The 25,961-nt window shown below is 44.4% G+C and overlaps 1 protein-coding gene across 9 annotated transcripts in view; it reads left to right on the top strand.

Annotated features, from left to right (window-relative positions):
* The first annotated feature begins 1,325 nt into the window (after nucleotides 1–1,325).
* The window catches only part of arid1aa (AT-rich interaction domain 1Aa), a 36,754-nt gene continuing 12,118 nt past the window's right edge, over nucleotides 1,326–25,961 (top strand). The window contains exons 1-15 of one of the 9 annotated variants that reach the window (XM_084053602.1): nucleotides 1,326–2,600; nucleotides 6,064–6,288; nucleotides 6,538–7,200; nucleotides 7,757–7,852; nucleotides 10,066–10,357; nucleotides 12,953–13,042; nucleotides 14,549–14,740; nucleotides 15,691–16,009; nucleotides 16,371–16,516; nucleotides 17,611–17,696; nucleotides 19,303–19,512; nucleotides 19,843–20,047; nucleotides 21,053–21,203; nucleotides 22,551–22,720; nucleotides 24,042–24,246. In XM_084053602.1, coding sequence (XP_083909728.1) covers nucleotides 1,605–2,600; nucleotides 6,064–6,288; nucleotides 6,538–7,200; nucleotides 7,757–7,852; nucleotides 10,066–10,357; nucleotides 12,953–13,042; nucleotides 14,549–14,740; nucleotides 15,691–16,009; nucleotides 16,371–16,516; nucleotides 17,611–17,696; nucleotides 19,303–19,512; nucleotides 19,843–20,047; nucleotides 21,053–21,203; nucleotides 22,551–22,720; nucleotides 24,042–24,246 — 4,046 coding nt within the window. In that variant the 5' untranslated portion in view covers nucleotides 1,326–1,604. The remainder of the gene's footprint in view (nucleotides 2,601–6,063; nucleotides 6,289–6,537; nucleotides 7,201–7,756; nucleotides 7,853–10,065; nucleotides 10,358–12,952; nucleotides 13,043–14,548; nucleotides 14,741–15,690; nucleotides 16,010–16,370; nucleotides 16,517–17,610; nucleotides 17,697–19,302; nucleotides 19,513–19,842; nucleotides 20,048–21,052; nucleotides 21,204–22,550; nucleotides 22,721–24,041; nucleotides 24,247–25,961) is intronic. The other 8 variants (XM_084053604.1, XM_084053603.1, XM_084053605.1 and 5 more) reach the window with 8 other exon arrangements.

Raw genomic sequence — 25,961 nt, forward strand, 5'->3', positions numbered from 1 at the left:
CACTGGAGGTGGATTTTTTTTGCTTTTCCTTTCTTTTTTACACTATAATCATTATTTGTATGTGTATTTATACATGTTAAAATATTGTATTTCCTATTATTCTTTCTCTTTGGGGGAGAACAATGGTGTGTACAGTAACACAAAAATGATAAAACAAAACAACTCAACACAACACACAAAACAAGTCAAATGAAGGTACACAAAAGTGTTTCAGTTCATTCTCCTTGGTTCTATTCCCACACCCTGCAGTGTGTGTGTGTGTGTGTGTGTGTGTGTGTGTGTGTGTGTGTGTGTGTGTGTGTGTGTGTGTGTGTGTGTGCTGCTCAGAGGACTACGTGTACATCCATGACATAAACTCAAGCACAGAAACGACTCTTATTACTGAAGGTTTCCATCACATTATATATATATATATATAACAATAACACACTGACTATTGTGTGTGACCGTCACCACACTTGCCAGTATGTATGTATTGTAATATTGATACATTTTAACAAAGTGTGGCCCTAATGAGAGTGTGCTCTTCATTTTTAGGACAGTGTAAATGAGTTATGGGAACAACAGGAGTCTGCTTGATGTGTGTGGTGGGGCAAAATTATATTCCATAATTTAAAAAAGGGGGGGGCATGTGTGAAGAAGTCCTATCATACATTGTGAAGTGAGGAGGAAAAAAATATTCCACAATTAAAAAAAGGGGGACATGTGTGAATAAGTCCTATACATTGTGTAGAAGTCCTATACATTGTGATGTTTTTTTTTTTCATAATAAAAAAAGGGGGACATGTTACATGTGTGAAGATTGGCGAAGTCCTATCATACATTGTGATGTGGGGCAAAAACAATATTCCATCATTTTAAAAAAGGGGACATGTGTGTAGACGTCCTACCACACATTGTGATGTGAGGAGGAAAAACTATATTCCATAATTCAAAAAAGGGGGGGGGGACATGTGTGAAGAAGTCCTATCATATATTGTGATGTGAGGAGGAAAAAAATATCCCATAATGTAAAAAAAAAAAAGGGGGGACATGTGTGAAGAAGTCCTATCATATATTGTGATGTGTGGGGCAAAATAATTATTCTATAATTAAAAAAAAAAGGGGGACATGTTTGAAGAAGTCCTATCATATATTGTGATGTGTGGGGCAAAATAATTATTCCATAATTAAAAAAAGAGGGGACATGTTTGAAGAAGTCCTATCATACATTGTGATGTGAGGAGGAGAAATCCACTCCAGCTAGTAGTCCGCTCCGTGTGTTACTCGCCCCCGTGCGGCTCAGTAAAATGGCTGTGTGTCGCCTAGCCTCGTGTTGAGGTTCTGCCTCTCCTCAGCCCGGGCTCAGTAACACAACTCCCACAACAATTTGTGTCGGGCTTTTACGCATTGTATGGATACCGAACCGTCTCTCTGAAGCGTTTTACGGGATCGGGAACGGGGAATGGCGGCCGGATTCGATCCGGTATAAGGCGGGGGAATGCATCGGCACCGGGACAAATGGTTATAAACGATTATTTATATTCACAAATGCTTAGCTTTTAGATTGTGACTGACTCGCCGAGAGCAGGAGAGAGAGGGAGAGAGAGAGGAGGGGGGTTATCATGGCCGCTCAGGTCGCCAGCGCCGCCACTCTCAACACTAGCCCGCCTTCCGAACTCAAGAAGCCGGACCGAGACCCGAAGGAGGAGTCGGTGCTACCGGGGGAGAAGCAGCAGCAGGACAAGAAGCAACCGGGACTGGAGAGCGGATCGCCGGGCCGGGGTGAACCGCAGGACGGGGCCGAAGGTGGAAATGCAGGGGGAGGAGGGGAACCCGAGATGAAGAACGGGAACGGGAACCCGCCCAGGGCTAATAATAATCAGAATGATTCAATCGGACCGGAGGGAAACAACCACCCGGGGATGGTGCATCACCACGGGTCCGCTTTCCCTCCACCCTCGTACGGATACAGCCAGCACTACGGTCGGGCCCCTTTTCATCAACATGGCGGACAACAAAGCCCTGGCATGGCAGCTGCTGCGGGTCCAGTCGTGCAGGCGTCGAGCAACATGATGGATCCGTATCAGAACGACCAGCACGGCTTCCCCAACCAGCACCAGTTCAACAACTACAGCCCGTTCCCCAACAGGACTCCCTACCCCGGCCCGGGGTACGGCGGGATGAGCTCCCCGCGCGGCGGCCAGCAGCAGCAGGCGCCGACGGCCGGCGGCCAGCAGCAAGCCAAGCAGCAGCAGCAGCAGCAGCAGGCAGCGGGAGGAGGAGGAGGAGGAGGAGGAGCAGGGGGTCCCGCAGCGATGGCTGCTGCCGCCGCCGCCGCCGCGGCCGCCGGCGGACCCTACAACAACCAGAGGTACAGCATGGGGACCCCTCAGCCCACCTCCACCCCGACCCTCAACAAGCTGCTCACCTCCCCGAGCTCCACGCGGGGCTACAACCCCAACTACCCGTCTAGTAGTGACTATAGCAGCCAGGAGGGGGCCGGTAAGGGACCAACGGACCAGTATGGAGGCAGCAACCCGGGCGGCTGGCAACAAAGAACCCACCACCCGCCGCCCATGAGCCCGGGAAGCGCAGGCCAGCCGCTGGGTAGAAACCAGGTAAAATAATAGCCACCAACGTTATTAAAACACACGGGCCAGCGGGGGCTGTTCCACACACAGCTCTTTAACGCGGTGTTCTCTCCTCTCCACCTTCCATAGCTGCTTCACAACGTAGCAGGCCAGCCATTGTCTATTGGTTGGTTCAGCCAAAGACTCTAAAATGGCTGCCTTCTCTTGTTTTTTCTGGTCCAAGCACACACACCGTTAAATAACTGGCGTTTTGGGTCGTTCGCGAGGAGATACGGCCTCGCGACGGTGCCGCTCGGAGCGTGTATTATGTGTAAAATGTTACTAAAGGACGTTGAGGGAGTCGGGAAGGCCCGACTTTGAACGGGGGGTGAATACAGTGTGTTGTAGGGCATTGGCTTGTTATTTACACGACCCGCTTTGCCTCACATGCAACAACACACACTTCACATTTAACGCTATATTCCCTATAATAATGTGACTGTAAACCAGTAATCGGTACGCGAGATGAAGATGTTACACACTCGAATGTATGGATTAAAAAGCAGGGCCACATCTTTAGCTGTTGGGTTGTTTTCTGTGCCTTTTTAATTGTATTAGTCGGAGGTAGGAATGCATTGCATGGTAGATCAGACTCCTGGCCTTGCACACTAGTGCAGACCTGGGGGTCTTTAAATCTGTAGAATGCTTGAATGTCTGCAATGTTAATCTCAAACAGTTGGGAGGTGAAAAAAATGTTGTACATGATCATAGAAGCGACCATAGAGCAGTTTTAATTCGGTGCGTGTGTCGCCTTTTCAGGCGCTCGTCCGTCACATGGCTGTAAACAGTGTGCTGGTTGATGTGAGTGTGACTGAACTGAACTGCAGACCTAGTCAGTCAGTCAGTGTGTGAGCAGATTGCTTTGCTCTGGGATTTGAATTGTGGAGGTAAAATGCTTCTGTCAAAGCCAGGAGACAGTTGGTCTTGGGTTGACATGCGAGCTGGAATCTGATTGGCTCCCCAACCGGTGCTCATGGCCATTTATAATTACATGTGATGTAACGCAACAGTTGCCTGATAAGAAGAAGAAGATCACACCAGCAGCAGCATAGAGTCATCATCAGCCAGTGTGTGTATAAACCACAACAGTGCTTCTCACACTTTTTCGTTTCAAGGACCCCCCAAATTGACACATATTAGCCCACAGACCCCCCCATTTCAAAAGATATGCCAGGGCCTTAACCATTTTAATTTCTTGGGGGTCCCAATCTACACTGTAGTATCATCATCAGTGTTGATGTAACTCTTCAGAGTGTACAAACGGGTCCATTTGGTTCCATTTGTACACTCAGAGTTACAGACACATGAGGGTCAATTTGGTTCCTAACTATTAATTTGGCTGGGGAACCCTCTCAAGGACCCCTGGGGGTCCCTGGACTCCACTTTGAGAACGACTGAACTACAACATGCATTACTATTCCACCTCATACTCAGAAGGCCCCAGCATCTCCCCCATCCTACCTCCCCTGTCCAAACATATTATGTGCATTAAGGCAGTTATAGGTTATGGGTCTAATTAATGGGTTTTTATCAATTTGATTTTATATATATATGTATTTGAAACGAGACCAATTGTCAGCTCCATCAAATACTTAAACATGTCAAAGACTGCTCCTTACGTGTGTGTGTGTGTGTGTGTGTGTGTGTGTGTGTGTGTGTGTGTGTGTGTGTGTGTGTGTGTGTGTGTGTGTGTGTGTGTGTGTGTGTGTGTGTGTGTGTGTGTGTGTGTGTGTGTGTGTGTGTGTGTGTGTGTGTGAGAGAGAGAAAGAGAATTATTTGTCAAAAATGTCAACATAATATGAAATGACACACTGCAATCAATAATTACCTATATGTTGGCAGAGAAGAAACATGTTAGAACATCAGGCTTACTTAAACTGAAATAGCATATTCCTATTACAGTTGGATTGCTGAATGGCTCCATTTGCTGTATAGGATAAGATTGTACCTCAGTTATGTTGCTTAAAAAAAAACAACTAAAACAAAACAAGATCACATTTTGATATCAATCATTCATTACTACGATAATTACTTTTGTAACAGTGGGAGGCTATAAAACAATCTCTTTGATTTACATGCCACCCTCATGCTTGTCCTTGATAGTTGCAATTTAAAATATAGGCAGGTTGTCATGCTGTAGTTCTGTTTGTGTGTGTGTGTGTGTGTGTGTGTGTGTGTGTGTGGTGGCAGAGTATTGAGTGCCACACAAGTTTCACAATGTGACTGAAGAACCCCCCCAACCTTCCTCCCCCCAAGCCAATCAGAAGACAGTCCACGTCTCTCACTCGCCAAGGGAGTTTCCTCTCTGTCTTATGCAGATTAGCCATGTGCTGTTTCTTATTTATTTCATTTCATTATCTCAGATCTGGGGAAATGCCACGTTGGGCATTTTTGCACACTGTTTGTAAAAGGCCACGGCTGATCTAAGACGTCTCATTTCTCAGGGCATCGTCAGGTGCACATGGGGTTACCGTCTCTGGAGAGATTTGGGAGTAGTACACCAATAGGTTTTTCAAATGACGCGGTTCGTTTGTTGAAATTACATTATGGAACTGTAAATATGTGTAGTTATGGACTTTCTGGCCTCTGATAGGTGGACTGTTTGGTTGTAGGTGATAACAATCTGATATATGTTTATAAATGAAATGAACAACCTGGGACTCAAGGTTGGTTGGATGATTGGTTCATTCATGCTATCGGGCCTAATAATTCCCCATAAGTTAATTCACTTAGAACCATTCCCTGTTCTGTGGAGAACATTTGCCAAAAATGGAAGAGCTACAAGCTCACAACACCTTGTGATCTTGTAGATCTGCTATTTTTGCTAAAGAGATTTGGTGAAGAGGGGAAAAAGAGCGCATGGCAACTCATGTCCAGTTCACTAAGTCTAGAGGGTTAAATGGTTAAAAGTTTGCCTATGCTAGCATGGTGAGTTCTTGGATTGGAGCTTTTATTACCTCTTGCTTTCTGTCAGACTGTGGCATGGAGCTACTCCCTTCATTTCTAGTGTCATTCATTCGGAGCCAAAACTGCCTTCTCTGGGAAAAAAAGGGAAAGCATGCTTGGACCCGACTCAAAACAGAAGCACAGCTGGGATGTGTTTAAGATTGGGCAGACTGCCCTCCATTCGAAAGTAGATATATATAGCTCTGTTGACTTCCGAAACTATGGCAAAGTAAGGTAGAAAAAAAATCAGGTTAATGACCGTGGGAAATGTAAAAAAATAAAACAAATTAAAAAAACATATTTCCTTGGACCTTGCCCATGATCTTTTACTCCAGTGTAGGTGCACCGCTCCGGAGAATTTGAGGAAGGTAGTAGTAAATTATATAGGCCAAGTTGTGAGGTTTTGAATATCAAAGTCGTATTACTTGTCAGTGTCCATTTCTCTTTGACATATCTTAGGTTTGTTGATTTGATTTCCCTGTCTTTTGTTCTTGCCTACCTCTAGCCACCAGGTCCCATGGATCCAATGGCCAAGATGAGGGGTCAGCCGTACGGAGCGGGGAGCCCATACTCTCAGCAGCCTCAGCAGGGACCCCCCACAGGTCCTCAGCAGGGACCCGGGTACCCCGGCCAGGGCTATGGCCCTCCGGGCCCTCAGAGGTACCCTGTGCCTGTGGGTTTGCAGGGACGGACTCCCGCGGGCATGGGAGGCATGCCTTACGGGCCACAGGTCGGTAAAGCCGGAGTTATACTTAGTGTAGCTGCACGCCAGTGTCACGCCGCATAAATAGCTGATCGCAAAGCGCTGTGAGCTTGTAGATCAGCTATTGTTGGTGCGTGACACCGACAATTTGTGCAAAGAAGTATATCAGGCCCTTAAATGTAATATAAAGTAACCCACTATCTTGACTGCTATTAGATCTGCCTCTGTCGATCAATCTGCTGTCTTGGTATATAAATCTGTGTGTGTTCTGTTCAGATGGGATCCTATGGCCAGCAGGGACCAGCAGGTTATGGGCCTCAGGGTCAGGGGCCGTACTACAGCCAGCCGGGCCAAGCTCCTCACCCAAGCCAGCAGCAAACCCCATACAGCCAGCCCCCACCAGGACAACAGGGCGGACAGTCCCCTTACCCAGGGCAGCCCCACCCTTCCCCGTCATCCGCTCCACACGGTCAGGGTGGACAGCCCTATCAGCAGCAGCAGCAGCCCCACATGCCTCCACAGTCCCAGGGGCCACTGCCAGGCCCGTCCCAAGGGCCCTCCCAGTCTCAGCAGCCACCTTACTCCCAGGCTTCAGCACCTCAATCCGGTGGCCAGTCTGCTTACCCACAGCAGCAGCAGCAGGGGCCTCCTAGCCAGTCCCCGCAGCAGCAACAGCAACAGCCGGGCTCCCAGCCTCCCGCCGGGTCACAGGCCCAGCCCGGCTACCCGGGATCTGCCCAGGGGCCACAGCAGCCCCCCTCGCAGCAGCAGCAACAGACGTCTGCTCAGCCTCCACAGCAGCCAGCGGGTCATAGCCAACACTCACAGGGCCAGCCTGCTTCATACCCCCAGAGCGCACCGCAACAGCAACAGCAACAGCAACAGCAGCAACAATCACAGCAGTCACCTTACCAACGCTTCCCTCCTCCACCACAGCAGGTACCTACCTACCTATATACATACCTACCTACCTACATACATGCCTACCTACCTACCTATATACCTACCGCTCTCAACCAGGGAGTAGGGCTGGGCCTTATGGCCTAAATCAAATATCACCATATTTTGGACCAAATACCTCAGTATTGATATATTGTGCCCAAAACCAAAAATATCGAAGACAGCCGATCTACAAGCTCACATCTCGCAAAGCGACATGTGAGCTGAATAGTAGATGTGCAATTTCCTTAAAAAAAGAATAAGATGAAAGACACATTTTGAAAGTATGAAATTAGGCTTAAACGATTAGAACTAGGAAAAGACAACTTATGCCATAATATCACTCATTATACATCATTACGATTTCCAAACGTCCACACAATATCTAGTCTCGCATCACAATATGGATATAATATATGGATATGTTGCTCAGCCCTACCAGGGAGCAGATCCTGTACTTATTTTTTATTGTGTGACTGTGTGTGTGTGCACGTATTTTGGTTTGTTCCTGAGTGTACACAAATGCTCTTCAAATACATATATGGTGTGTTCTCAGGAGGGATCACAGGACTCGTTCCAGTCCAGCGCCCCATCCTCTGTCCAGCCTAAAGCGGGCTCAGAAGACAGTCAAGGCCGCCCCTCCAGCCTTCCGGTCAGTTCAGCCCCATGTCTCAATTACGTGTGTGCAAGTATTGATTATCTTCTTAGCGATTGGATAATCGAGAATATTTTATTTTATTTTCTTTGATGAACTAATCGACATGCATGAAAAAATTGCAATTGCCTTTTTTAATCAATATGTGCAGGGTCAAATCATGAAATGGGGTTGGTTCATATATCTTTTTAAACTACAACGCAAACACATCGTGCTGGCAAGTCTGTTGAGTAGGAGACCCTTATTTGTGACTGAAGCTGGGGAAAGGTGCTGTGTGAATGGTTAGAAACCCTAATCCTGTTCTGTCCTAGCTCCTCTAGCCTCACTTCTGCAAGGGGTGTTAAGATTAAGAAGGAAGGAAAGGACATCTACATGATATGTGTCAACTTCGAGAGCTTGTAGACTTGATTTGAGCGCTTGTCAAATGCCAACGACATGCATGTATATTGCAGTGTTGATTTCGTCGACTGAAACTACGGCGAAAAGTCTTAGTCGACTGCCTTTTTTCACAGACGAAAACGGGAAAAAGTGGAATGACTAAGCTATGATGATCAAAACTACAATTAAATATTTACAATTTCGTCAACAAATAAATACTAGACTAAAATGGAGCGACTAGTGGAGCAGAGATCCAGTAGAACTAAGACGAGTCATTTTATGCTTGGTTGCATGTGGGTGTCACGCTCTGAAAATAGCCGATCTGCAAGCTCAGAACGCATCGCCGACGAGTTGTGAGCTTGCCTTGTAGATCGGCTATTTTCGGCATACATCTAAGTATAAATCAAGCCACCAAGGCCAAATTTTATTTTATTTTACTTATTTTTTCAAACTTAAACATTTCAAATGAGTAAAATTACCAAAACTAAATGGAATTTTATTCAAAAGACTATGACTAAAACGGCATCAAAATATTCTGTCAAAATTAATACTGCTTTATTCTTTGTCAAATATTCATACGCATGTAAATTGACATTTGAAGTCACAAAGAAGAAACAATTCGCGTTGTGCAACTGTGTCGATCTACACGTGTGAATATTCTTTTGGTGACCATTTCCTTTTCTTTGTCTGACTTAGAATTCTGATTACGTGACTGCGGATTACAGGTTCAAATTTCAGTGAGTTTGAGTCACTCTGCTCAAAATAAACCCACAAGCTCTTGAATTTTGCAACATATTCTACCTTCATTATATACTGTAGATTGTCCTTTCCTTCTTTACGTAACCCTGGTAGGAGTGAGGATAAGAGGAGCTAGGACAGAGCAGAACGAGGACCTGAGAGCTAAACTAAAAAAGGCTGCGTCCTTTTGAGTTTAGTTCAAAGGTGTGCGAGTTTGTGTATGCATGCGTGTTTGTGTATGTAGGAGTCACATGGCAGGGCTGCTACACGCTGACTCAGTTCCCATCCTACAAACCTTGGTAGCCATGGCAACGCCCAGCGCTAATGTGTACTGTGTGTGTGTTTTCTTTTTTTTCCCCTTCAAAGATAAATAAGGGCAAAAGCCTCAGTGCCATTGATTTGAGTCTGAACAACAAAGGAATTCCACTATGCTAACTATGCTAAAAAAAACTACCACGTAATCGGACTATTGCTAACGCTTATCTAGGTGGGGATTAAAACTTGTTTGGAAACAGGAAAAACGTTGCATTGACGGTTCCCGTCAGGCTCAACAGTAAACATAGGAGTTTTTTGTATTAAAAAGTACAAATAAGAAAATACATTTGTCTTTTTAATATCAATGCATTGCTGTATTCCTTTTTTTGGTAATTTTCCAGAAAACAAATTCAAAAGATTTTTCAGAAATGTTTGAAATACACTAATAAGTGTTTTATTCATAATGTGCTTTTTGTCCCTTTCAAGAAATGTAGTGGTGTCAAAAGTACAATATTTGTGTTTGAAACTTAGTATCCAAAAACTCAAGTACTCAAGTAAAGTTCACATACTTGAGAAAAAAATGTAGTTTTATATGAGTACAGACAGTACTTGTATAAATCGTCTGTCGGGTGGAAACCTCATATGTCCAAAACTGTTACTTTTCAGAGTAAAAATGTTGTGACGCTGTAGTATGATCAAGTAGGATGTTAATTTACAAAAAAAAAACACAAAAAGTTAAAATATGGAGAGGTTTCTGCCCCGACGGAAACGAAATGTGCTTTTGTTACTGTCCACCACTGCTACTGCATCCATCAACCCGTCTGTTGTTTGTTTCTCAGCCACCGGCGCTGACTGGACCTCTCTCTTCTCCCGTTCTGGGTTTTCAGGATCTCTCGGGGTCCATCGACGACCTGCCCACGGGCACAGAGGGCGCCCTGAGCCCCGGCGTCAGCACCTCGGGCGTGTCGAGCAGCCAGGGCGAGCAGAGCAACCCGGCTCAGTCGCCGTTCTCTCCCCACACCTCGCCCCACTTGCCGGGCATCCGCGGGGGGCCCTCGCCCTCCCCGGCCGGGTCTCCGGCCAGCTCCAGCACTCCCCGCACGGGGCCCCTATCGCCCGCAAACATGCCAGGTGGGGCCAGTCTGTCAGCCTTTTGCGGGCCAGTTGTAGAATTATTGGATGTCTGCTTTTTAATATTTTATGTTTTATTTTCACATGAGAGTATAATCATGGAGGATTTAATCCAGCCTTGTAATTTCCTTTTGCTTTCTTGAACTTATTGGCTTTTTGTTAGACATGGGGGGGGCATTATATTAAGGCAGAAGATGCTATACATACTGCAGAAATGCAGGGTGAGGGACACCCTGAATGCTTTACAGTTTTACTATAAAGAGACCTGTCGAAAAAAAAGAGACTTTTGTAGCTAACAGTGTCTTAACTTAGTTACAGTTACTAGATCCGTCCACAGCCGTGCTGTCATTTCCCCATTTTATCCCCAATAGAAATAAAATAAATAACTTGATTTTGTACTACTTCCGTACTCTAGAACGCCAATCCAGTTGGTAGTGAGCTGAGCTTCCTCGGGCAGATTTGGCAAATACATTAAAAAAAAAGATTGTTTGTGGAATGTGAACAACAAACCAAGCAAGTCAAATTCCTCTGTGTGGAACTTGTTATCAGCCTTATCAGCTAAAACTGATGCTCCATTTGTACTCCACTACCAGGCAGTGATGGAAGGAAGTACTCGCATGCTTTACTTTAGTAAATGTACTTAGTAGTTACTATCCACCACTGGCTATAGCTTCTGCTATGTGTGCAAACGTCTGTTGAGAATGATGCATTTGAGGAACTGGGTGTGATCGGTGCATTATTATGCAACAGTTTCTGTTTCTTTGATACATATTTTGCTGGCATTGGAACTTTTCTCATCTAATGTTTTTTATCATGTACTACACATCACTGTTTCTCAATGTCCGGTCCGCGGGACCCCCAGGCCTCCAAATGGACCTTTTTATAAAGTGTGTGTAACTCTTTTTAGTGTACTAAAGTGAGCATTCATTTGTGCACTGTCAGAGTTAAATAAACTCAGTGTAGATTGAGGTCCTGCAGCAAAATGGAAAGAAAGAAAGAAAGACAAATGGGGATCTGTGGCCTCGAATAAACTGGGGGGTCCTTGAACTTAAAAAGGTTGATAATCACTGAACTAAACTATACTGGCACCCCAATCTACACTGTGTTAATTCAACTTAAGAGAAGGTATAAATGTAACCAAAATGGACCCGCACGCCGGTTCCATTTGTTACATTCAGAGTTACAGACCCGTAAGTGTCCACTATTTGGACCCTCTGGTGGTCCCTGAACCCCACATTCAGAACCAGTGTACAAAACTGACTTGAGCGATAAAATAAAGGAGAAAAAAGGAACAAATTGTTCCAACGCAACGTGCAGCTTGCAAACACCAGTCCGGGTCCCCAGCTAAATGATGGAGAGTTAACCAAATTGACCTTTATAGATCTTTAACTCTTGAGAGTGTAAATGATGGTTTCATTTTACGCTCTCAAGAGTTAAATTATTGTTCAACATCTGCATTACTTAATTAAATAATTGCTATTTTGATCAACGTTTGCCTGTTATCTCTCCTACGGTACCAACATCAATACAGCATGGAATTGTGGACAAAATCTTATCCAACGATAACAAAATATTCTAAGTCTTGGGTCTGAGAGTCTAAATCTCATCAAACGGTGGTCCGTGGCTCAAATGCCCAATAAATAATGGACCTTGAAATAAAAAGTGTTGAAAACCACTGCTGTAGGCTCTGCAGTATCCTGGTCAGTGGAAGAAACATTCCTCACTACATAACGTCTGTAGCGTGGTAGGCTTTCTATTCCAGTGGTTCTCAAACGTTTTCATGTCAAGGACCCCCCCCCCCCAAATGAACATGTATTTGGTCACGCACGGACACCCATCTGAAAATGATTTTGTGTCAAGGAAGCGCCATACAAGATTTGTGGTGTTAAAATGTTTCGCAAGTATTCCAAAATCTTATCACAAATAATTTTCAAGATATTTTGAAAATAGTCAATCTACACGCTTGTGACTTGTAGATCGGCAATTTTCCAAACGGCTGATGTACAGTGTATAGGAGTTAAAGAGGTTAAACTGATTTTGATGCTTCATTAGCAAATTTAGCTGGGAACCACCCTCAAGGGTTCCTGGACCCCACTTTGAGAACCACTGTTCTATACCAGAGTTCTCAAATTATGCCCGAACCCGACCCTACCCGACGTTTTCGGGCCGGGACGAAAATGTATGGTAATTAAAAAATTGTCAGGCCGAGCCGAGCCTCGGGTTCCGTGAAAAAATGCCCCTAGCGGCTGAACGGTAAGGCCGACGGAAATGGCAGTGGATGCGTTAATTGCAGCTGAAAGTGAACTTTACTCAGGTATCTAGTTCGTCACCGTCCTACTTTCCTAGCCCGTGTTATAAAAAAAGAACTGGTGAAAATGGCCAGAACTCAAAATCGCAAAAGTAGCCGTTTTCAAGATGTTTTGGCCAGTAGCTCTGGAACGGAAGGTCCAACCTGCTCAGTTCAAAGCTTGTTGCCTAAGATTATGGTAATTGTTCGGGCCGGGCCCTGTTCGGCCTTAATGTTCAGGCCTGTTGAGAACTCTATTCTATACTCGGTAGCACTAACACATTCATGTGATTCCTCTGTGCTTTTAGGGACCCAGATCCCCCCCAGGCCGTCGAGCGTGCAGTCGGATGGCTCCCTCCACCCATCCATGAGCCAGTCCCCCATGGCACAGGACAGAGGTACAGTATGCATGGAGCAGCACATTTTGATGTAGTTTTAGCAATAGTTTTTTGAATAAAATGGGCTTATTTTCACTTAGCTGCATGCCGAAAATAGCAGATCTTGTTGTGAGCTTTTAAATCATTTATTTTCAGTCTGTGACACCCGCATGCACCCATGATGACCTGTCTTAGTTCTACTGGATCTCTTCTCCACTTGTCCCTCCCAAACAATTTAGTCTAGTTTGGCTATTTTCGCTCATTTGGATTCCATAGAAGCCAGCATGTCCACTATGGAAACATGTTGCGCAAAGAAAATAATCGATCTACAAGCTCTCAATGTGTCATTGGCCTTTTTTTGGTTATTTCTTTTTAAGATTAGAGCATTTTCAGTGGTCATGTTCCAGAAGCATCTTCCATAAAACCTTGAATAGTCTCGGATATTTTTGAATAGCTAAAGAAACCTAAAATGACAGAGTTGCGTTCCCGGATTGAATGGGTTAAAGCGCTCCACTAATGGGCCTGGGATCAAATGTAAATGTGAAAGAACTACAAGAGCCAGAGTGCAGTGCACTGTACACTCTGCTTTTCAGAATGCACTTTTGTGTTTGTTTTGTAATGTTTAGTAATGTGTAATGTGTAATGTTTTGTAATGTGTTCGATCAAGGTCTGTGTTGTAACGTCCTTGCGCCAGGCAGCCATTAAGTCACAGAAAACACACAATATACATCGACGATAACAATACATTTTAGACAATACACGTCCCTTACAGAAACCATGGCACCCATGCAGAGATATCACTCATGTTCAGAACTGAAATGTTTGTTCAAAAGTCATATACTTGTGGCGACCAATTATCTCGGAGGCCGATGATCATCCTCGGCGCTGTGTACCGTCGTCCTGATGGCACGAGGCGGGTGTTGACTGTTTAGCGGGGGGGGGGGTTCCGTCACCACTAGGCATGTAACGATTCACTCAACTCACGATACGATTCGAATCATGATACTAGGTTCATGATACGAATTTTCAAGACTTTTTTTAAACACAAGATTTGTTTCCAGACAAATGACTGAAAAATCTTTTTTAAATTATTTCTCTTTCACAAATCCAGTATTATCTTTTTTTTTTTACAATACCTTTTTTTTCTTATCCTCTTTTCAATACAGTAGCAAATGAATGAAAACTTAAAAAAATAATCTATTCTTTCTTTTTTTTCTATGCTGTTTGCATCGCGATAGATCTTTTATTAAATCGGTTTAAATTCTCACCAGTTTGAATTGATTTTAATCGATTTACGATAAATCGTTACATGCCTAGTCACCACAAATACCTTGTCTCTTTCTAAGTTACCCGGGTCTCATACTTGATGATGTCATACTAACCGAAGATAGCTGGAGTTCAAGTTGAGCTCCAGCTATCTTTTTTTTTATTACTCACAGATTGCTATTGTTCTGCTTTGTATTGTAATGTAACAGATGGAGATTGAACCCCTATCCTTTGTGGCTTTGTATTGTCATTTTTCATCAGAGTTAACCGTATGTTCTCCAGGGTTTATGCAGCGAAACCCCCAGATGCCTCCGTACGGCTCGCCCCAGTCTGCCTCCGCTCTGTCGCCACGCCAGTCCTCAGGTGGACAGATGCACCCGGGGATGGGCCCCTTTCAGCAAAACAACTCCATGGGGGGCTACGGGCCTCAGGGAGGACAGTACGTCCCCCAAGGTGAGTCAGTGGGCACCGGGTGGACAAAAACAGACTGGGTGCCTGGCCTGCTATTATTATTAACCCGTTGAACCCCAGCATCCATCCATATTCTGGGGGGGAGGGGAACATTAGCCAAAAATAGCAGATCTATAAGCTCTTGTAGATCGGCTACTTTGGCGAAGAGATTTGGTGTAGAATAGACATGTATAGTACAGAGCCAAATGAGGTCCAGGTTGACTAAGTCTGGAGGGTGGCACTCGATATTTCAAAAGGCTACAGATGGAATTTGTTTGTTTTGTTTCTGTTTTTGTGTGTTTTTTTGCTCGATTCATAAATACTTCCCGTGCATATAAACATCAACAGTCTGTTGTTCCAAAGTTGCCCCCCTGCTCACTTCCTGTAGCCTATGGTATGCGTTTCTTTGCCTCGCAGGAATTCCATGCTATCGCCCCGTCCCCTCCCTCTGACTCCAGAGCGTCTATTTATAGCGGTGAAGCACAGAGTCAGCTGACGTAGCAGAGCCTCCTGTCAGTAGAGCTGCCGCTGTGACGGAGGCTCTGTGTGCACAGGGTGCACAGCTCGCACCGCTAGTTCCCACTGGAGGGAAAAAAGTCAGCCTCCCACAGCTCCTTGACAATTGAAAACTCTGCAGACAGACCAGTGCTTCTCAAACGTTTTTAATTCCAAGGACCCCCATAACTCTGAGAGTCTTACAAATGGAACCACTTGTACGACTTTCAGGGTTAAGGACCTGTAAGGATCCATTAGGTTCCTAGCTATCAATAATGTTGCTGGGGGACCTCCTGGAACCGCCTCAAGGACCCCATCGGGGTCCCCGGTCCCCACTTTGAGAACCACTGAGATAGACAGACCCACTGTTACAATTAACGATCTTGTGAGATGTTATTCAATTTGTGTTCGTCACAGGAATCACGACAAGTGTTTTTTTCTTCCTGTGCCATCCTCAGGTTATCCTGTCCCCCGGCAGCCTGGCTACGTCAACATGCCCAACGCCAACTACGCCGGGCCTGGCATGGGCCCGATGAACCCCATGGCTGGTCAGGGTGGGGGGCCACCGTACGCGGGCATGCCTCCTGGACGGATGCCACCGGGCCAGATGGGCACGCGTCCCTACGGGCCCAACATGGGCCCTAACATGGGCCCCAACATGGGCAACATGCCACCTCAGGTGGGCTCAGGGATGTGCCCTCCTCCGGGCATGAACAGGAAGGCCCAGGACGCCGCGGCGGTCATGCAGCACGCCGCGACCAACTCCATGCACAACAGGTAGGTTACGTCACCTCATGTCAACAAACCTTTAACATGGTTCCTCTTGGGCTTCGAGTGACCCCACAGGCAAAAGAGCAACAGGAGAACACTAAACAAATGATAGATGAGCATATAGACATAGTCTGACAACAGAGGTCTCTGAATTTGAAATATTGAACTTAAAATATTTGTTCCCAATAAAAGAACGTTTTCCATCTATTGAAAAAACACATTGCGCTCCAGACATATTCACGTCTTCGCCGCTAATAGCGGCCATTGTTCCGGTGTTCTCCATCTCTTGTCAAGTCGGATAGATAAATAACTGCTGTTTAAGTAAGGTTCGGCTCCTCATATGTCTCCTCTACGTCCATCCACACAGGATGCCTGGGTACCCCAACATGTCTCCAGGCATGATGGGCTCTGGCCCGCCGTACGGCCCACCCATGAACAACATCCCTGGCATGATGAACACACAGGGTGGGCCTCCGTTCAACATGGGGCCAAACATGTCCAACAACTCTTCTGGTGAGTGACTTACTTAACTTTAGTTGTTTATTTGGACAGGACAGTACATATCAATGCAACACAGCAACAACATTACAGTAGTAGAGTTGGAAGGCGGTGTAAAAATGTCGAAGTTGGCAAGGATGCTCATTTTCATCCGTAGTCCCAACATGCAACAATAACACGAGATATTGCAGAAACTAGGGGTGTGCCGATACATTAATTTCACGAAACGATACGATACGATATTTGGCTCACAACTTCGATACGATTTCGATACGATACGATACGCACTTTTTTTATTATGAAAATATATGGAGGAGAAAAAAAGAAAATGCAAACAAATAATTCTGTTTTTGCATTATTCAGACATGCAAATTTGTAGCTTTTCAGCTACAATAGCCGTTTTGAATCCAAATAGTATGACACCTGACCCGAAAAAAAAGCATGTTGTCACTCTTTTCACTTCGGGGCCGTTTGCATGCCTGATTATTATGATTTTTTTTTTTCAAAAACGATATTTTTTTTTCCCAAAACGATACATATCGTCGCGAAAACGTATCGCGATATATCGCGGGACGATATATCGGCACACCCCTAGCAGAAACTATTAAAAACAAAAGTGTCCACAAACAATGAATAGACCACAACAATATAAAGTGCACACATTACAAGAGTAAAATCACAACAAGGCAACGCTAAGAAAAGATAATATGTAAACGGCCAACTGCAAGACCATTTATGTGCACAATTTGAACGAAAGTTGTGCATTGAAGTGTCAGCAGGCAGTTTTCTGCTAGTGCAAAATGAATGTCGATTGCAGCAATGAATGCAATTATAATGGTGGTACAATAAAAAAAAGGTGTTGCGCGACATTATCGGTAGCATATAGAATCGGACGATATTTCATTAAAAATGCAATTTACCAATATCTTTGCACCGATATTGACCAAGATTTTGGCACCGATATTTCACCAATATTGATGCAGTAATAATGAAAATTAAATATAAAAGAATTCAGCAATGAGCTCAATATAAACATAATGTATAATAATGTAATATATCGGCCAACATTTCAATATCGTGCATCTCTAATCTTTCCTCCTGTGTTTTAGGTATGGCCCCCAGTCCAGAGATGAACAACAAGATGAACAACAAATTGGACGGGCCCGTAACGCCCAAACCGGAGACCAAATCCAAGGTTTGAGTCGTCTCGCTGATGGATACTTTAAAACATTTGCGTTGTCCACGGAAACGGGGTTCCTGCATGTCGTTTAACCCATTAAAGCCGGGAAAGCATCTGTTGTCATTTTAGATTTTAGCTTTTTTTCACACAAGTCTTCTCTTCTGAGCAGGGATCTTCTGCTGTGGATTTTTGAGCTTGTGGAGCTCTATTGTAATGACGTCACGTCACATGAACGTGCACACATGTGCACATAGCCACGCAGCTCAGTGCTAGTTGAAAACAGTGTGATGGAAAACCAGTTTTTTTTATGTAATTATATTTCTTATTATTTCGTTTTTTTTCTTTACCAGCAGCTGGGAGACCACAGGCCACAGGCTTTAGGCAGGCTAGGCTTTGCAGTAGCGACAAAACAACGTTTCCTTTGGACGATTCGGTGGCACGGTGATCGTCATTTGTAGATATTCGCAGACAGTGAAGCAGCAGAATACTAGGCCAACTATCTGTATGTCGGTTTATACAGTGTAACTGTACACATGCTCGAGTAATGTTATGCAAAGCAGCCAGGTAGAGGGCTATTGTTCTAGACGTTGACGGCGTGTTGACACCTCTTCCTTCAGAGCTAGTGGCGCTGCGCTCCACTTTGCCCCACCGGCAGTACACCCCCGCTTCTGGGGGTCCCTGCCCCAACACATTTTCAGATGCGGGGGGTCCGCGGCCATGTTGTATATCAATCAATTTTCAATAAAGTTTGACCTTGACATGACATTTTTTGAGAACTACTGACTTCGGGTCTTAATGGGTTAACTACGATGTGATTTGCTGATGTGATGAATAATATCCCAGGAACTGAAAGAGATTGCTTTAGTCCTAAGAGTTGTATAAATAAGTCGATACACATCACATTCAATGGCCGCTATTAAAATACACCTCACATTGAATGACCACTGAAACCTTCAAGTTGCACAAGGAAATTGTTGTGACCTTGTGTTCCGTTGATTGATGATGTGGTGAATTAGACGGTTTGACTGTGAAACCGTATGTACCACTGCTGGCACGGCAGCAAAACCAACCACCCCACAGTCAAAACATAGATAATAGGTGGTCTGTGACTCTCCGAAATTGAGAGTCCGGCATCGGGCTGAAAAATCTGGCATCGGCTAATGTATAGTTTCTCAATAATTACATTTTATTCCCCCCTCCTTTTATTGTACACATATTAAAGGAATACAATATTCTGGTTGTTGAGAAAGTACATTCTACAAATGCCTTCTACATCAGTAGTTCTCAAGCTTAAGTGTCAAGGACCCCCAAATTGATATGTGTACTATTTGGCTGTGCCCCCCTCCCCCCCATCTGGAAGTTTTTTTTGTGGCAGGAAACACCAGAAGAGAAGATTTGTGTTTTTAAAGGAAAAGCTAAATGATTCAACATTTTTCAAACACTTTCAGGATTTTTCAAAACGGATGCTTTCCCAGTTTGAATGGGTTAACGCAAGTCTATAAATTGACTCTGTGTTGGAACTCTGAATAATGTGGGGCAGGGAGGTGGGGCCGTGTTGTATTTATTTCTTCACAGTGTTTCCAAAACTGATCCGGGCCTCTTGTCCATTCCTTTTACACAGAAGTCCAATTCTTCCACGACGACCAACGAGAAGATAGTCCGCCTGTACGAGCTGGGACCCGAGCCTGAGAGGAAGATGTGGGTGGACCGATACCTGGCCTTCATCGAGGAGAAAGCCATGGGCATGACCAACCTGCCCGCCGTGGGCCGAAAGCCCCTCGACCTCTTCAGACTCTACATGTCTGTCAAGGACATCGGAGGCATGGCACAGGTAGGCCTGTCTGTCTGTCTGTTGCAATTATTACATATTGATCTCCTGATCACAATAATTGAAATTATTTTGCAAAACCGTCACAAGCGCCATAAAACATAATGTTCAATGCCAAAAGCACAATTAAATCATTAATGGCAATTATTTGTATGCCAAATAATCATCAACTAAAATGTTGTGATCGTGATAGCCCTAGAAAGTTGGGCTTCACTTTTCACACATCGTCACGTAACGTTAAGTGTTGCTCGTCAGTGTGTGCCTTCTTCACGTTTGTAGCGCTGTGCTAAAGTTGCTCTCGTCCGTTTTCCTGGCGCGCCGCCGCCTCCTCAGGTGAGCAAGAACAAGAAGTGGCGTGAGTTGGCGACGTCCCTGAACGTGGGCACGTCCAGCAGCGCCGCCAGCTCCCTGAAGAAGCAGTACATCCAGTGTCTGTACGCCTTCGAGTGCAAGATCGAGCGCGGCGAGGACCCGCCCCCCGAGATCTTCACCGACAACAAGAAGAACCAGACTCCAAAGGTCCAGCCGCCCTCTCCAGGTTGGAGCCTTGCTCTTATTCATGTTAACTCCATCTCTCTCTAAGCAATCTGGGAACCCATTCCCCGATTACCCTTTCTTAGTCCACCTCCTCCCGGGTACTTCTGCGTTTATTCCTACGAACAAAACAACACTACATGTTTAGGGCAGTGTTTGTCTTGAGAGATTACGCTTTCAGAGTGTCGTACTTATCAAGGCGACAGATTTTTTTTGGTCATATTAAATTCCTGCTAAATGTCGAGAACCGTCGCTGTCGGGTGGAAACCGTTAACCGTTAAGAAAATGGAAATAAGAACCTGTGTTCCAATCGATTCAATGTAGTTGTTCTTCACAATCTCTTGGTACTACTTTTCATTGGTTAAATATTTACAAAAACCCTCACACACACTTACACAATTTCACTTTCACTTTCAAACATTTCACAACGCTTCCACATGAAAAGGTCAGATATGGAGATAAAAGTTTTCTGCTAGACGGTGACAATACGAAGTATAATGCTCCTGACACTATATCCATATTCCACAATATGAATTGAGTGTCAATATGCATTTAACTCAGAAGCCCAAATGCTTATTCCAATGCAATTGAGTCAAACTTTAATCTTAGGTTTAGGTTTATTATTTGCACACACAATGATGAAAGTATGTAGATTGAAAATAATTACAAAGCAGATAAGAAATGTGCAGGAGATAATTATGCAAATAAAACCGCGGTTTGTCCTTTGAAAAAGTGTAAATTAAGAAGGAAGCGAGACATTGAGTAAAGAACAACAATAATAATAAAAGGAAAACAAATGGTTAAGACTGAACGTGACAAGAGAATAGCAAGCATCGTTGAGCTGAAAAATTGGTCGTACAAGTCTAATTATAGCTTCTATCTAGTATCTAATCGTACCTCTATTTAATATTCAACCTGCTGTGTTGCAATGTCATTAAAGCCCTGCCACTTTTATCTCTCTGCTTTCCCTCTCTGCCGCCTCTTCTCTCTCTCTCTCTCCACACTGAAGCGTCCCTGTGCTCCACAGCGGGGTCAGGCTCCTTGCAGGGCCCCCAGACGCCCCAGTCCACCAGCAGCTCCATGGCCGAGGGGGGAGACCTGAAACCCCCCACCCCGGCCTCCACCCCTCACAGCCAGATGCCCCCGATGCCACCTGCCAGGTGAGGCCCGTTCCACGGCAAGCGCCCTCCTCCGGAGGAGGAGTGACGTCACCATTTGGCACTGATGATGTCATTCCAGCGGAGGGCGGAGCGGCTTTTTCGTGTCAGACAATCTTACATTCTACGGATCCACTTTAAAGGGATAGTTCACCCAAAAAATATCCTTGAGACGGTGCCAGTACAAGAATAAAGCGCCGTTCACAACAAGCACGATAACTATAACAATAACTATAAATATGTCGTTTTTAAAAACAAATCTAACTGAAGTGGATGGCACAGTCCACACACCACACAACTATAACGGCGACGATAGTCGTAAACGATGTCGTTTGGATTACTTTTAGAGTGATGTCATGATCGATGGAAAAACATTTGACAGCCGTTTGAAGGACATCTGGGCTGCAACCGGAATCATTCAAAGTTTTCTTATGAAGGGAGATGAGGTGACGATGTAATGAATGGCTAACACTAGCTGGTAGTAGGCTAGCTGGCATTACCTCTCAGGTACAACTATCTCGCCTCCTTATAATTAATAATCGGAGTCAGATTATCTGATATATCCTGCTGCATGCGTCTTTCAGCACCACTGAAATGGTGGAGATTTCTCTCTCTTTCCTTCCATGTGGGCTCGGACTGGCTCGGACACACAGGCTCACACAGCTTGTCTGTGCAGTGCGTGTTTGATGCCACTGTTCACAGAACTTATTGTTCACAAGTGTGGACACTCACATAATTATCGTTATAGTTTTCGTGCTTGGTATGAACTGCCCGTAACCCACTTCAATCCGGGAACGCATCTGTGTCATTTTAGATTTGAGCTATAACCATTATATTGTACTTTGGGATATATATATATATATATATATATATATTATTTTTTTTTAAAGCGAACATTTTTACTCAAATCTGTGCTACATATCCATATGTATATGTATGTATGTATATCCATATATACATATACATATCATTTTGGGGGTCCTTGACATGAAAAGGTTTGAGAACCACTGATATTACAGCAACATAGGTTTTTCAGAAAACTGTTAGGATTTAGAAGACATTTGTAGATGTGTTCCTGGATTGAATGGGTTAACAAACAAAAAAAAAAGGTGAAAAGGATAGGAGGAAACAAATTACTTTTCTTTTGAGGCTTTATTTCATCCTCTGTTCATTCTTCTCTTTGTGACACTAGAATGACATGTCAGTATAACAGCTTGCATCTAAAAGCAGAGGAAAGCAATAGCAGGAGACTAATGTCTTTCTCTCATTTGACTCACCCTCCACTTCATTCATTCTCTCTCTCTCATCATCCCCCCCGCCCCCCCCCACCTGACACTCCTTCTCCTCTAGGAGCAGTGTTAGCCTGCAGGACCCCTTCTCTGAAGGGAGTGACCCTGCCTTCCCCAGGAGGAACATGACTCCCAACTCGGGCTACCAGTCTGGCATGAGCACCCCGGAGATGCAGGGCCGCATGGGCCCCTACGAACCCAACAAGGACCCTTTCGGCGCCATGCGAAAAGGTGGGCACATTGTCTTTGGCCAATTATATGTAGTTGCTGTCGTCGGGCAGAAACCTCTTTAACTTTTTGGTAAATTTAATGCCCTACTTGATCGTATTACAACGGCACACAAAAGCATCCGCCAGCTCGAAACATGGTGCGAAGCGACGCGTTTTGAGCTTATAGATCTGCTACTTTTGCTATTTGAATCCTGAAAAGTAACAGTTTTGGACATATGAGGTTTCAACCCGACAGAGATGATATTTAGTAATACCCCTGTCTTGCATAGAATGGGGCTACAATGACTTTAGAAGCGGCACTATTATATGAACATATTTTTATGTTGTCAGTATCTGTCGATTGGTGTAACGGTGTCTTTTTAATCTTCTTTGTATGATGGCTGAAAGCAATGAATTAAAACAAAAAAAAACTAGGGTGGACAAACATTTTTAGGCGAGAGAAAAAGCATGAATCACTTGAACCCTTGTGTCTCGTGTTTTGGGGCGAACATTCAGTGAAAATCGCAGATCTATAAGCTCACAACGAAGCTTGTAGATTGGCTATTTTCGGCACAGAGATTTGAGGTATAGAGGGAAATACTAGAGTATTCTAATATAGATCCCCGTGGGACCCTGGGCAGCGCAACAAGTATCTAGGGTTCAAGTGGTTAAAGGGCATTAAAGCAATTTAAAGAAGGAGAATCACTGTGCACAGCAGTTCTATTCTCCCGAGTGCCAGCCGGTACCAGAATAAGCTGAAAACGGTTGTCCAGTTGGCACTATTTATTCATTAAAGGAATGAATAAAAGTAATGAACAAACAGTGTCTGTCTAATATCCTGGTGTGCATTTGGGCCACTCACGTCTTTTTATCCTGGCATTAAAACATTCATTTATTTTATTGTGTTATCCCCAATATAGCATTTTCCTAAATGAGATAGATGGATAGAAAGCAGAGAAAATGGCATTTTTCCAAATCCATTGGGGGTGAATGTGGCTCTCTTTTTTTTTTGTGATCACGGAATATGCTGCTTCACTGGGAGTCAAATGGTGACTCATAGGTTAGCGAAGAGCACCATCTAGTGTAAACACTGAAAACACCAGAACACGTCCTTGGCGGTGTGGGCTTTGGATTGACACGCGTCAAAACACGTCAGCACCATCTAGTGTAAACACTGAAAACACCAGAACACGTCCTTGGCGGTGTGGGCTTTGGATTGACACGCGTCAAAACACGTCATTGGCAGTCAATGAGTTGATGTCTTACTGTACCTCCGTGCTGCTTACATTTCTGACTAATATAAAGTATTCAATCAATCAATTAATGAAAATGTGCCCCAGCAGTAGGGGAACAGTTCCTGCCTGCCAGCCAGGGACCTAACAGCGGCGTGGGGGACCAGCAGCAGCAGCAGCCTCCACAGCAGCAACAACCTCCACAGCAACAGGGACAGGGACCCCCGTTCAACAGAGGGCCCCCAGGGGCCATGGGCGGCATGGGCCCCATGGGGCCCCGGCAGCAGTACCCGTATGGACCAGGCTACGAAAGGAGGTGAGACTTCACTCCAGTTCACCCACACAGACTGCAGCGTTTTAGTTTCAAGGGCCATGGATTAAAGTTCTCAGTCATTTGGATTCCATAGTCTTCTATGGCAGTGGTTCTCAAACCTTTTCATGTCAAGGACCCCCAAATCGACACTTATTAGCCCGCGGACCCCCATTTGAAAAGATATGCCAAGGACCCCATAAGAGAAGATTTTTACGTCTCTAGCAGTGTTTTTTAACCCTTTTAATTTCAAGGACCCCCAGTTTATGCCATTTAATGGCATTTCTTATCTCTGGGACCCCAATTTATATTGTAAAATCAATGCTAATGTAACTCTGAGAGTGTACAAATGGAACCAAATGGACCCGTTAGGATCCATTTGGTTTCATTTGTACACTCTCAGAGTCACAAAACCATAAGGGTCCTTTGGTTCCTAACTATCCATCATTTAGCTGGGGACCCCCTGGAACTCCGCCAAGGACCCCTGGTGAATGGAACCAGGTCGTGCCAGCGCAGCGTGACGTGTTGTGAGCTTGTAGATCGGGCTATTTTCGGTTATTCGATTATTTTAAGATGAACGTATTTGAAGTGGTCAAACTAGCGATAGAATACATGTTCAGAAGCGTCTTCCTTAAGCCCAGATAGTCTCGGATTTTGTCTTAAAAGCAACGGTTAAAGCCTCAATAAATATGCAATTACTTCAAGAGAACAGAACAAGGAAACGGAGCACTAGTGTGGAAGACTCCTTTCATGCTGTTTACACATCACAGTTCAGCACCCAAGTGCACAAATGGAATCAAATGGACCCATAAGGGTTCATTTGGTACACACCATTTATAACACCCTCAAGTGGAGTCCCTGAGTGGGGTCCCCTCCACTTAGAGAGCCACCTATCGATGGTGAAATGGCTTGTTAATGTTCTACTGTAGGACAATAAGGTTTGGAACGACTGGCAACAGATGTGAAATAATGTGATTTTTATGTGGTATTTGTTTTTTAATTCCTGAACAGTGAATAGTCATGATAGCTGATCTACAAGCTTGCGTTGTGAGCCTGCTCACTGTCACGTTGTGAGCCTGTAGATCTGCTATTTTTGCATTTTGTTTTAGAAAATCATAAAAAGTGTTTTTGAACATTTTTGCTTATAATGACTTGCCCGAAATAGGGACTCTAGGGTTATTAGTGGTTTTACTGGTGAGAATTATTCTAATATTATGAATGTAATCACCATATGTGCAGTCAGTATAAAGGATAATTTCTTTTAACAGGTCGTTCATGAAAGTCCTTGCGGTCTTGTTTCCAATGAGAACCTGTGAGCAATTAGGGGTTAAGAGTCTTGCTCAGGGACAAATTTCATTTCATCGACACATATGCTGACCTGGCCTGGAATCGAACCTGTGGCAACCTGTGGCAACCTCTGGCTCCATAGGCGGGCTCACTAACCACTCAGCTATGGCCGCCCCAAAAGTACTTTAGGAACGGTCTACTCTAGTGTATTATTTTGGAAAGAACCAATGATATTTTGCTAATTGTAAAAGGCGGGATCTTCCCTTGTATAAACTACTAATTCAACCAAATCAGAAATGAAGCATGTGCTCTGTTTGGAACCACAACCACAAGACACTATGAATGTCTGTGTCAATTCAGCCGAGGGGAATTTGACCAGCATATTAGGTGAATTGGATATAATTTAATAAGCTATGATGCAAAAGGATCACTTA

Source organism: Gymnoscopelus microlampas (assembly GCF_963454915.1).
Source record: "Gymnoscopelus microlampas genome assembly, chromosome: 3".
Lineage (NCBI taxonomy): Eukaryota > Metazoa > Chordata > Actinopteri > Myctophiformes > Myctophidae > Gymnoscopelus > Gymnoscopelus microlampas.